At 48.0% G+C, this 14844-nt stretch overlaps 1 protein-coding gene across 1 annotated transcript in view; it reads right to left on the bottom strand.

Annotated features, from left to right (window-relative positions):
- LOC118378204 (attractin-like) overlaps window positions 1-14844 on the bottom strand; it is a 159296-nt gene that overhangs the window by 11396 nt on the left and 133056 nt on the right. The window contains exon 25 of the mRNA XM_052516118.1: window positions 5847-5954. Coding sequence (XP_052372078.1) covers window positions 5847-5954 — 108 coding nt within the window. The remainder of the gene's footprint in view (window positions 1-5846; window positions 5955-14844) is intronic.

Genomic DNA, 14844 nt, shown 5'->3' on the forward strand with positions numbered 1-14844 from the left:
AGCTGGAGGGGTGCTCTCATCTTATCTACCAACATAGACAGGGCTCTAACTCCTCTAGCTCCACAATGAGATAGGGTGCAGGACAGGCAGCAGGCTGTTAGCCAGCCTGCCAGCTTAGTGGAGTCTGCCACTAGCATAGTCAGTGTAGTCAGCTCAGCTATCCCCATTGAGACCGTGTCTGTGCCTCGACCTACGTTGGGCAAAACTAAACAGGGCGGTGTTCGCCTTAGCAATCTCACTAGGATAAAGACCTCCTCCATTCCTGTCATTATTGAAAGAGATCGTGACAAGTAGTCAGCTCAGCTATCCCCATTGAGACCATGTCTGGGCCTCGATCTAGGTTGGGCAAAACTAAACAGGGCGGTGTTCGCCTTAACAATCTCACTAGGATAACGACCACCTTCATTCCTCCTTCATTCCTCAAAATAGGGCCACTTAATGTTAGATCCCTCACTTCCAAGGCAGTCAGAGCCAATGAACTAAACACAGATCATAATATTGATGTGACTGGCCTGACTGAAACATGGCTCAGACCTGATGAATTTACTGTGTTAAAATGGCCTCTCCTCCTGGTTACACTAGTGACCATATCCCCTGTGCATCCTGCAAAGGCGGAGGTGTTGCTAACATTTATGATACCAAATTTCAATTTGCAAAAAGAAAAATGACTGCGTTTTCTTCTTTTGAACTTCTAGTCATGAAATCTATGTAGCCTACTCAATCACTTTTTATAGCTACTGTTTACAGGCCTCCTGGGCCCTATACAGCGTTCCTCACTGAGTTCCCTGAATTCCTATTTGGACATTGTAGTCATGGCAGATAAAGTCACCAAAAATTTGAATATTAATATTCACATGGAAAAGTCCACAGACCCACTCCAAAAGGCTTTCGGAATCATCATCGACTCAGTGGGTTTTGTCCAACATGTCTCTGGACCCACTCACTGTCACAGTCATACTCTGGACCTAGTTTTGTCCCATGGAATAAATGTTGTGGATCTAAATGTTTTTCCTCATAATCCTGGACTACCGGACCACAATTTTATTATGTTTGCAATCGCAACAAATAATCTGCTCAGACCCCAACCAAGGATCATCAAAAGCCATGCTATAAATCCTCGGACAACCCAAAGATTTCTAGATGCCCTTCCAGACTCCCTCCACCTACCCAAGGACAAAAATCGTCTAACCACCTAACTGAGGACCTCAATTTAACCTTGCGTAATACCCTAGATGCAGTCGCACCCCTAAAAACAAAACAAAAACATTTGTTACAAGAAATTTGCTCCTGGAAAATACCTGAGCCCTGAAGCTTCCAGGAAATGGGACTACACCAAACTGGAAGTCTTCCGACTAGCTTGGAAAGACATTACCCTTCAGTACCGAAGAGCCTTCACTGCTGCTCCACCAAACTGGAAGTCTTCCGACTAGCTTGGAAAGACATTACCCTTCAGTACCGAAGAGCCTTCACTGCTGCTCCACCAAACTGGAAGTCTTCTGACTAGCTTGGAAAGACATTACCGTTCAGTATCGAAGAGCCTTCACTGCTGCTCCACCAAACTGGAAGTCTTCCGACTAGCTTGGAAAGACATTACCCTTCAGTACCGAAGAGCCTTCACTGCTGCACGATCATCCTATTTTTCCAACCTAATTCAGAATAATCTATTTGTTATACTGTCGCCAAACTAACTAAACTAAAAAAGCAGCATTCATCACTTCAGCAGTGATAAATTCATGAACTTCTTTGATGAAAACATCATGACGATGCAATCTCAACCACACTGCACACTGCCCTAACCCACCTGGACAAGAGGAATACCTATGTGAGAATGCTGTTCATCGACTACAGCTCGGCATTCAACACCATAGTACCCTCCAAGCTCGTCATCAAGCTCGAGACCCTGGGTCTAGACCCCGCCCTGTGCAACTGGGTACTGGACTTCCTGACGGGCCGCCCCCAGGTGGTGAGGGTAGGCAACAACATCTCCTCCCCGCTGATCCTCAACACGGGGCCCCACAAGGTGCGTTCTGAGCCCTCTCCTGTACTCCCTGTTCACCCACGACTGCGTGGCCACGCACGCCTCCAACTCAATCATCAAGTTTGCGGACGACACAACAGTGGTAGGCTTGATTGGAACGAGACGGCCTACAGGGAGGAGGTGAGGGCCCTCGGAGTGTGGTGTCAGGAAAATAACCTCACACTCAACGTCAACAAAACTAAGGAGATGATTGTGGACTTCAGGAAACAGCAGAGGGAACACCCCTATCCACATCGATGGAACAGTAGTGGAGAGGGTAGCTAGTTTTAAGTTCCTCGGCATACACATCACAGACAAACTGAATTGGTCCACTCACACTGACAGCGTCGTGAAGAAGGCGCAGCAGCGCCTATTCAACCTCAGGAGGCTGAAGAAATTCGGCTTGTCACCAAAAGCACTCACAAACTTCTACAGATGCACAATCGAGAGCATCCTGGCGGGCTGTATCACCGCCTGGTACGGCAACTGCTCCGCCCTCAACCGTAAGGCTCTCCAGAGGGTAGTGAGGACTGCACAACGCATCACCGGGGCAAACTACCTGCCCTCCAGGACACCTACACCACCCGTTGTTACAGGAAGGCCATAAAGATCATCAAGGACATCAACCACCCGAACCACTGCCTGTTCACCCCGCTATCATCCAGAAGGCGAGGTCAGTACAGGTGCATCAAAGCTGGGACCGAGAGACTGAAAAACAGCTTCTATCTCAAGGCCATCAGACTGTTAAACAGCCACCACTAACAGTGAGTGGTCTGCCAACACACTGTCATTGACACTGACCCAACTCCAGCCATTTTAATAATGGGAATTGATGGGAATTATGTAAATATATCACTAGCCACTTTAAACAATGCTACCTTATATAATGTTACTTACCCTACATTATTCATCTCATATGCATATGTATATACTGTACTCTACATCATCGACTGCATCCTTATGTAACACATGTATCACTAGCCACTTTAACTATGCCACTTTGTTTACTTTGTCTACACACTCATCTCATATGTATATACTGTACTCGATACCATCTACTGTATGCTGCTCTGTACCATCACTCATTCATATATCCTTATGTACATATTCCTTATCCCCTTACACTGTGTATAAGACAGTAGTTTTGGAATTGTTAGTTAGATTACTTGTTGGTTATCACTGCATTGTCGGAACTAGAAGCACAAGCATTTCGCTACACTCGCATTTAACATCTGCTAACCATGTGTATGTGACAAATAAAATTTGATTTGATTTGATTTGATCAATAGAAAGCAAATTACGGACTCCTCTTTGAATCTGCTCAGTTGTCCTGGACATCTATGGAGATACTCAAGGGTTTTAAATCCTGTAATTCTTGACACATTCATAAAAATAGCCAGTAATAAAGCCTCTTGAAGAATCCAAACATTGACCGGGAAAATGTAAAAAAAAAAACTAAAATCGGCCATTCCTCTCTAACATTCCTCTCTAACATTTTTGAAAAAGCTGTTGCCCATCAACTCACTGCCTTCCTGAAGACAATGTATAAGAAACGCTTCATTCTGGTTTTTGACCACATCATAGCACACTCGTGAAGTTGGTAAATTACATTTTAATGACATCAGACCAACGCTCTGCATCTGTCCTCGTGCTCATAGACCATAGTGCTGCTTTTGATACAATCAATCACCACATTCTTCTGGAGAGATTAGGAACCTTAATTGGTCTACACGGACAAGTTCTTCCCTGGTTTAGATCTTTTCTGTCGGAAAGATATCAGTTTGTCTCTGTGGATGGTCTGTCATCTGACAAATGAATTGTGCGTTTTGGTATTCCTCAAAGTTCCGTTTTAGGGCCACTATTGTTTTCACTATATATTCTACCTTTTTGTGATGTCAACTTTCACTGCTATGCGGATGACACACAGCTGTACATTTCTATGAAACATTGTGACTACCCAAAATTGCCCTCCCTGGAAGCCTGTGTTTCAGACATAAGGAAGTGGATGGCGGCAAATGTTCTACTTTTAAACTCGGACAAAACAGAGATGCTAGTTCTCGGTCCCAAGAAACAAAGAGATCTTCTGTTGGATCTGACAATTCATCTTGATGGTTGTGCAGTGGTCTCAAATAAAACTGTGAAGGACCTCGGTGTTACCCTGATCTCTCTTTCGACGAACATTTCAAGGCCAGCCATTTTCCATATTCATAACATAATCCATGATGATGCAGAAAAGTTACTCCATGCTTTTGTCACTTCTGGATTAGCCTACTGAAATGCTCTACTTTCCGGCTTCCCGAATAAAGCACAAAATAAACTTCAGTTAGTGCTAAACACGGCTGCTAGGATCTTGACTAGATAAAACATTTTTTTATCATATTACTCCAGTGCTAGCCTCTCTACACTGGGTTCCTGTAAAGGCAAGGCTGATTTCAAGGTTTTACTGTTAACCTACAAAGCATTACATGGGCTTGCTCCTACCTATCTCTCTGATTTGGTCCTGCCATACATACCTAAACGTACGCTACGGTCACAATACGCAGGCCTCCTTACTGTTCCTAGAATTTCTAAGCAAACAGCTGGAGGAAGGGCTTTCTCCTATAGAGCTCCATTTTTATGGAACGGTCTGCCTATTCATGTGAGAGACGCAGACTCAGTCTCAACCTTTAAGTCTTTATTGAAGACCCATCTCTTCAGGAGGTCCTATGATTGAGTGTTGTCTGGTCCAGTAGTGTGAAGGTGAATGGAAAGGCTCTGGAGCAACGAACTGCCCTTGCTGTCTCTGCCGGGCCGGTTCCCCTCTCTCCACTGGGATTCTCTGCCTCTAACCCTATTACAGGGGCTGAGTCACTGGCTTACTGGTGCTCTTCCATCCCGTCCCTAGGAGGGGTGCGTCAGTTGAGTGGGTTGAGTCACTGATGTGATCTTCCTGTCTGGGTTGGCGCCCTACCTCGGGTTCGTGGGAGATCTTCGTGGGCTATAATCAGCCTTGTCTCAGGGTAGTAAATTTGTGGTTTGAAGATATCCTTCTAGAGCTTTGGGGTTATATCCTGCCTGGTTGGCCCCCTCCGGGGGTATCGTCGGATGGGGCCACAGTGTATTCCGACCTCTCCTGTCTCAGCCTCCAGTATTTATGCTGCAGTAGTTTATGTGTCGGGGGGCTAGGGTCAGTATATCTGGAGTATTTCTCCGGTCTTATCCGGTGTCCGGTGTAAATTTAAGTATGCTCCCTCTAATTCTCTCTCTCTCTTTCTCTCCTCCTTGGGGACCTGAACCCTTTGGACTATGCCTCAGGACTACCTGGCATGATGACTCCTTGCTGTCCCCAGGCCACCTGGTGTTGCTGCTGCTCCAGTTTCAACTGTTCTGCCTGCGACTATGGAACCCTGACCTGTCCCAGACCTCCTACCTGTCCCAGACCTGCTACCTGTCCCAGACCTGCTACCTGTCCCAGACCTGCTGTTTTCAATGCTCTAGAGACAGCAGGAGCGCTAGAGATACTCTTAATGATCGGCTATGAAAAGCCAACTGACATTTACTCCCGAGGTGCTGACCTGTTGCACCCTCGACAACCACTGTGATTATTATTATTTGACCATGCTGGTCATCTATGAACATTTGAACATCTTGGCCATGTACTGTTATAATCTCCACCCGGCACAGCCAGAAGAACATCTACTCTATCAAAATAAAGTGTTACTGATAGGAACACTCAAACCTTTTCACCAATAACATAATGGAAGAACTGATGATGATAACATTCCCCCATTGCTGACACCACAGCTCTTAGGACAAGTGGCTTGGGGGAAGGGACAGTGATGTCACTCACCTTGACGTTTCCACCAATTAGGTCCGGTGGCTCCTCGTCCATTTCCAAGGCAACATTGATGGTGGCGAACGGCCGGCTAGCCATCTGCTGCATCTCACGGAGGAGTTGCTGAGGGGAAGAAGAGGGTCAGTGAGGAAGAACGAGGACAGCCCATTTTGGCACACTCAAAAAACACATTGTGCATCCGAATTCCAAATATAGCGCACTACATAGGGTATATAGCGCACTACATAGGGTATATAGCACACTACATAGGGTATATAGCACACTACATAGGGTATATAGCACACTACATAGGGTATATAGCACACTACATAGGGTATATAGCACACTACATAGGGTATATAGCACACTACATAGGGCATATAGCACACTACATAGGGTATATAGCACACTACATAGGGTATATAGCACACTACATAGGGTATATAGCACACTACATAGGGTATATAGCACACTACATAGGGTATATAGCACACTACATAGGGCATATAGCACACTACATAGGGCATATAGCACACTACATAGGGCATATAGCACACTACATAGGGTATATAGCACACTACATAGGGTATATAGCACACTACATAGGGTATATAGCACACTACATAGGGTATATAGCACACTACATAGGGTATATAGCACACTACATAGGGTATATAGCACACTACATAGGGTATATAGCACACTACATAGGGTATATAGCACACTACATAGGGTATATAGCACACTACATAGGGTATATAGCACACTACATAGGGTATATAGCACACTACATAGGGTATATAGCACACTACATAGGGTATATAGCTCACTACATAGGGTATATAGCGCACTACATAGGGTATATAGCACACTACATAGGGTATATAGCACACTACATAGGGTATATAGCACACTACATAGGGTATATAGCACACTACATAGGGTATATAGCACACTACATAGGGTATATAGCACACTACATAGGGTATATAGCACACTAAATAGGGTATATAGCACACTAAATAGGGTATATAGCACACTACATAGGGTATATAGCGCACTACATAGGGTATATAGCACACTACATAGGGTATATAGCACACTACATAGGGTATATAGCACACTACATAGGGTATATAGCACACTACATAGGGTATATAGCTCTGTCATGACGTTGCCCGCTTTGGGTACAGCGAACACCATCCACACGCTCAACCAGGCTGCTGTGGTCAATGAGGTCATAAATTCCTGAGGAGGAGACCCTGCCTCATGGCCACACAGTATAAGAGACAGAGTGGATTTTCATAGAGAACAAAGGAATTTCTTCCACCTCACAGAACTTGAGGTCCGAACAACGTTTATGTTCCGGAGAAAGTATCAAAGATCGGTGAAGAATCCAGCTACGAACTGGTCCGTTCGTTACAACTTGGGGAAGCTCATGGGAGACGGTGTGGCCACATTACCATAACGCCGTTTATATAATAGCCTCAGATATGAGGTTTACATCTAATCGTTGTATATGATGAATGAGTGAGTATGATACTGTTTGTATAATTGTGTAATGTGATTTTGGACTGTTTAATGAAGGAAACTCCAATTCCCTTTTGAGTTTAACTGAATCAGAGGACCGCCCATGAGCCCAGTTAGGGTCAGGCATCCTGGGACAGACCCTATTCTGCAAGGACGAAAACGCTCCAACAGAAACAAACTTTTTCAACAAAGATCAAGACGACACACTGAGCGTAAATATATATATTGATTGCAATTGTTCCCGAATGAGTGAATGTTCATGTGTAAAGGATTAGCATTTCAATTGTTATAATTATTTTATTTTACTCTGTAGTGACTTCTCATCTGACCCCCACTTCCCCTTTTGTCCACCAAGCCGCGATGCCGGTTCAGCCCACTAGGGGCACATTCTCATTTCATGTAACCACATTTACCTTGTTTGTTTGTGCATTTCTGTGAATTACTTAGTTAGTAATAAATACATTATTTAAGACAACTGATGTATGGATGACTCATAGTGAAGACTGGGTAAATGCAGATAACCAACAATTTACGACGTTTGGAATGAGAATAACATGAGGTAAAATAGAATAACATGAGGTAAAATAAATCATTAATTAATTTGAAGACTAATTGGTCAGATAAAATGTCTAAAGACTTATTTTAGGAAATTATAAATTTAATCTGAATATTTTCCTTGGTGCCCCGACTTCCTAGTTAGTTACAGTTACATGATTAATCAGTTGATCGCGTAATACTAATTACAGAGAAACTTTGATAAAACTAAGTCTTCAATTTAATGATAGTAAAGACACGACCCCACACTACCCTATCCTACCAGACCCACTAGAGCTGGGACACCACTAGAGCTGGGACTCCACTAGAGCTGGGACACCACTAGAGCTGGGACACCACTAGAGCTGGGACACCACTAGAGCTGGGACACCACTACACACTAGAGCTGGGACACCACTACACACTAGAGCTGGGACACCACTACACACTAGAGCTGGGACACCACTACACACTAGAGCTGGGACACCACTACACACTAGAGCTGGGACACCACTATACACTAGAGCTGGGACACCACTACACACTAGAGCTGGGACATCACTACACACTAGAGCTGGGACACCACTACACACTAGAGCTGGGACACCACTAGAGCTGGGACACCACTACACACTAGAGCTGGGACACCACTACACACTAGAGCTGGGACACCACTAGAGCTACACTCTAGAGCTGGGACACCACTACACACTAGAGCTGGAACACACTATACACTAGAGCTGGGACACCACTACACACTAGAGCTGGGACACCACTACACACTAGAGCTGGGACATCACTACACACTAGAGCTGGGACACCACTACACACTAGAGCTGGGACATCACTACACACTAGAGCTGGGACATCACTACACACTAGAGCTGGGACATCACTAGAGCTGGGACACCACTACACACTAGAGCTGGGACACCACTACACTCTAGAGCTGGGACACACTACACACTAGAGCTGGGACACCACTATACACTAGAGCTGGGACACCACTACACTAGAGCTGGGACACCACTACACACTAGAGCTGGGACATCACTACACACTAGAGCTGGGACACACTACACACTAGAGCTGGGACATCACTACACACTAGAGCTGGGACACACTACACTCTAGAGCTGGGACACCACTACACACTAGAGCTGGGACACCACTACACACTAGAGCTGGGAGAGCTGGGACACACCACACTAGAGCTGGGACATCACTACACACTAGAGCTGGGACACCACTACACACTAGAGCTGGGACACCACTAGAGCTGGGACATCACTACACACTAGAGCTGGGACATCACTACACACTAGAGCTGGGACATCACTACACACTAGAGCTGGGACATCACTACACACTAGAGCTGGGACATCACTATACACTAGAGCTGGGACATCACTACACACTAGAGCTGGGACATCACTAGAGCTGGGACATCACTACACACTAGAGCTGGGACACCACTACACACTAGAGCTGGGACATCACTACACACTAGAGCTGGGACATCACTACACACTAGAGCTGGGACATCACTACACACTAGAGCTGGGACACCACTAGAGCTGGGACATCACTACACACTAGAGCTGGGACATCACTAGAGCTGGGACATCACTACACACTAGAGCTGGGACACCACTACACACTAGAGCTGGGACACCACTAGAGCTGGGACATCACTACACACTAGAGCTGGGACATCACTAGAGCTGGGACATCACTACACTCTAGAGCTGGGACACCACTATACACTAGAGCTGGGACATCACTAGAGCTGGGACACCACTACACACTAGAGCTGGGACACCACTATACACTAGAGCTGGGACACCACTAGAGCTGGGACACCACTACACACTAGAGCTGGGACACCACTACACACTAGAGCTGGGACACCACTACACACTAGAGCTGGGACACCACTACACACTAGAGCTGGGACACCACTAGAGCTGGGACACCACTACACACTAGAGCTGGGACACCACTACACACTAGAGCTGGGACATCACTACACACTAGAGCTGGGACATCACTACACACTAGAGCTGGGACACCACTAGAGCTGGGACATCACTAGAGCTGGGACATCACTAGAGCTGGGACATCACTACACTAGAGCTGGGACATCACTAGAGCTGGGACACCACTAGAGCTGGGACACCACTAGAGCTGGGACACCACTAGAGCTGGGACATCACTAGAGCTGGGACACCACTAGAGCTGGGACACCACTAGAGCTGGGACACCACTAGAGCTGGGACACCACTAGAGCTGGGACACCACTAGAGCTGGGACATCACTACACACTAGAGCTGGGACATCACTAGAGCTGGGACACCACTAGAGCTGGGACATCACTAGAGCTGGGACACCACTAGAGCTGGGACATCACTAGAGCTGGGACAACACTAGAGCTGGGACATCACTACACACTAGAGCTGGAACACCACTACACTCTAGAGCTGGGACACCACTAGAGCTGGGACACCACTACACACTAGAGCTGGGACACCACTACACACTAGAGCTGGGACACACTACACACTAGAGCTGGGACACCACTAGAGCTGGGACACCACTAGAGCTGGGACATCACTACACACTAGAGCTGGGACACCACTACACTCTAGAGCTGGGACACCACTACACACTAGAGCTGGGACACCACTACACACTAGAGCTGGGACACAATACACACTAGAGCTGGGACACCACTACACTCTAGAGCTGGGACATCACTACACACTAGAGCTGGGACACCAATACACACTAGAGCTGGGACACCAATACACACTAGAGCTGGGACACCAATACACACTAGAGCTGGGACACCACTACACTAGAGCTGGGACACCACTACACTCAAGAGCTGGGACACCACTATACACTAGAGCTGGGACACCACTACACACTAGAGCTGGGACACCAATACACACTAGAGCTGGGACATCACTACACACTAGAGCTGGGACATCACTAGAGCTGGGACACCACTAGAGCTGGGACACCACTACACACTAGAGCTGGGACATCACTACACACTAGAGCTGGGACATCACTAGAGCTGGGACATCACTAGACACTAGAGCTGGGACACCACTACACACTAGAGCTGGGACACCACTAGAGCTGGGACATCACTACACACTAGAGCTGGGACACCATACACTCTAGAGCTGGGACACCACTACACACTAGAGCTGGGACACCACTACACACTAGAGCTGGGACACCACTACACACTAGAGCTGGGACACCACTACACACTAGAGCTGGGACACCACTACACACTAGAGCTGGGACACCACTACACACTAGAGCTGGGACACCACTACACACTAGAGCTGGGACACCACTACACACTAGAGCTGGGACACCACTACACACTAGAGCTGGGACACCACTACACACTAGAGCTGGGACACCACTAGAGCTGGGACACCACTACACTCTAGAGCTGGGACATCACTACACACTAGATGGGACACCACTACACACTAGAGCTGGGTCACTACACACTAGAGCTGGGACACCACTAGAGCTGGGACACCACTACACTCTAGAGCTGGGACATCACTACACACTAGAGCTGGGACATCACTACACACTAGAGCTGGGACATCACTACACACTAGAGCTGGGACACCACTACACACCAGAGCTGGGACACCACTACACACTAGAGCTGGGACATCACTACACACTAGAGCTGGGACATCACTACACACTAGAGCTGGGACATCACTACACACTAGAGCTGGGACATCACTACACACTAGAGCTGGGACATCACTACACACTAGAGCTGGGACATCACTAGAGCTGGGACATCACTACACACTAGAGCTGGGACATCACTACACACTAGAGCTGGGACATCACTACACACTAGAGCTGGGACATCACTACACACTAGAGCTGGGACATCACTAGAGCTGGGACATCACTACACACTAGAGCTGGGACATCACTACACACTAGAGCTGGGACATCACTACACACTAGAGCTGGGACACCAATACACTCTAGAGCTGGGACATCACTACACACTAGAGCTGGGACACCAATACACACTAGAGCTGGGACATCACTACACACTAGAGCTGGGACACCAATACACACTAGAGCTGGGACACCACACACTAGAGCTGGGACATCACTACACACTAGAGCTGGGACACCAATACACACTAGAGCTGGGACACCAATACACTCTAGAGCTGGAACACCACTAGAGCTGGGACACCACTACACACTAGAGCTGGGACATCACTACACACTAGAGCTGGGACACCAATACACTCTAGAGCTGGGACATCACTACACACTAGAGCTGGGACACATCACTAGAGCTGGGACACCAATACACACTAGAGCTGGGACATCACTACACACTAGAGCTGGGACACCACTACACACTAGAGCTGGGACACCACTAGAGCTGGGACACCACTAGAGCTGGGACACCACTAGAGCTGGGACATCACTACACACTAGAGCTGGGACATCACTACACACTAGAGCTGGGACACCAATACACACTAGAGCTGGGACACCACTACACACTAGAGCTGGGACACCACTACACACTAGAGCTGGGACATCACTACACACTAGAGCTGGGACATCACTACACACTAGAGCTGGGACACCACTACACTCTAGAGCTGGGACACCACTACACACTAGAGCTGGGACACCACTACACACTAGAGCTGGGACATCACTACACACTAGAGCTGGGACACCACTAGAGCTGGGACACCACTAGAGCTGGGACACCACTAGAGCTGGGACACCACTAGAGCTGGGACATCACTAGAGCTGGGACACCACTAGAGCTGGGACATCACTAGAGCTGGGACATCACTAGAGCTGGGACATCACTAGAGCTGGGACATCACTAGAGCTGGGACATCACTAGAGCTGGGACATCACTAGAGCTGGGACACCACTAGAGCTGGGACATCACTAGAGCTGGGACATCACTAGAGCTGGGACATCACTACACACTAGAGCTGGGACATCACTAGAGCTGGGACACCACTAGAGCTGGGACATCACTAGAGCTGGGACATCACTACACACTAGAGCTGGGACATCACTAGAGCTGGGACATCACTAGAGCTGGGACATCACTAGAGCTGGGACATCACTAGAGCTGGGACACCACTAGAGCTGGGACACCACTAGAGCTGGGACACCACTACACACTAGAGCTGGGACACCACTAGAGCTGGGACACCACTAGAGCTGGGACACCACTACACACTAGAGCTGGGACACCACTATACACTAGAGCTGGGACACCACTACACACTAGAGCTGGGACACCACTACACACTAGAGCTGGGACATCACTACACACTAGAGCTGGGACATCACTACACACTAGAGCTGGGACACCACTAGAGCTGGGACACCACTAGAGCTGGGACACCACTAGAGCTGGGACATCACTAGAGCTGGGACACCACTAGAGCTGGGACATCACTAGAGCTGGGACACCACTAGAGCTGGGACATCACTAGAGCTGGGACATCACTAGAGCTGGGACATCACTAGAGCTGGGACACCACTAGAGCTGGGACATCACTAGAGCTGGGACATCACTAGAGCTGGGACATCACTAGAGCTGGGACATCACTAGAGCTGGGACACCACTAGAGCTGGGACACCACTAGAGCTGGGACATCACTAGAGCTGGGACATCACTAGAGCTGGGACATCACTACACACTAGAGCTGGGACACCACTAGAGCTGGGACACCACTAGAGCTGGGACACCACTACACACTAGAGCTGGGACATCACTACACACTAGAGCTGGGACATCATACACACTAGAGCTGGAACACCACTAGACACTAGAGCTGGGACATCACTACACACTAGAGCTGGGACACCACTACACACTAGAGCTGGGACATCACTACACACTAGAGCTGGGACACCACTAGAGCTGGGAAATCACTAGAGCTGGGACACCACTAGAGCTGGGACATCACTAGAGCTGGGACATCACTAGAGCTGGGACATCACTAGAGCTGGGACATCACTAGAGCTGGGACACCACTACACTCTAGAGCTGGGACACCACTACACACTAGAGCTGGGACATCACTACACTAGAGCTGGGACACCACTACACACTAGAGCTGGGACATCACTACACACTAGAGCTGGGACACCACTACACACTAGAGCTGGGACATCACTACACACTAGAGCTGGGACATCACTACACACTAGAGCTGGGACACCAATACACACTAGAGCTGGGACACCACTACACACTAGAGCTGGGACACCACTACACACTAGAGCTGGGACACCACTAGAGCTGGGACACCACTAAACACTAGAGCTGGGACACCACTATACACTAGAGCTGGGACACCACTACACACTAGAGCTGGGACACCACTATACACTAGAGCTGGAACACCACTATACACTAGAGCTGGGACATCACTACACACTAGAGCTGGGACACCACTACACACTAGAGCTGGGACATCACTACACACTAGAGCTGGGACATCACTACACACTAGAGCTGGGACATCACTACACACTAGAGCTGGAACACCACTACACACTAGAGCTGGGACACCACTACACACTAGAGCTGGAACACCACTACACACTAGAGCTGGAACACCACTATACACTAGAGCTGGGACACCATACACTCTAGAGCTGGGACACCACTAGAGCTGGGACACCACTAGAGCTGGGACACCAATACACTCTAGAGCTGGGACACCACTACACACTAGAGCTGGGACACCACTACACACTAGAGCTGGGACACCACTACACACTAGAGCTGGGACACCACTACACACTAGAGCTGGGACACCACTACACACTAGAACTGGGACACCAATACACTCTAGAGCTGGGACACCACTAGAGCTGGGACACC

The sequence above is a fragment of the Oncorhynchus keta genome, unplaced genomic scaffold (assembly GCF_023373465.1).
Source record: "Oncorhynchus keta strain PuntledgeMale-10-30-2019 unplaced genomic scaffold, Oket_V2 Un_scaffold_3947_pilon_pilon, whole genome shotgun sequence".
In the NCBI taxonomy this organism is placed as follows: domain Eukaryota; kingdom Metazoa; phylum Chordata; class Actinopteri; order Salmoniformes; family Salmonidae; genus Oncorhynchus; species Oncorhynchus keta.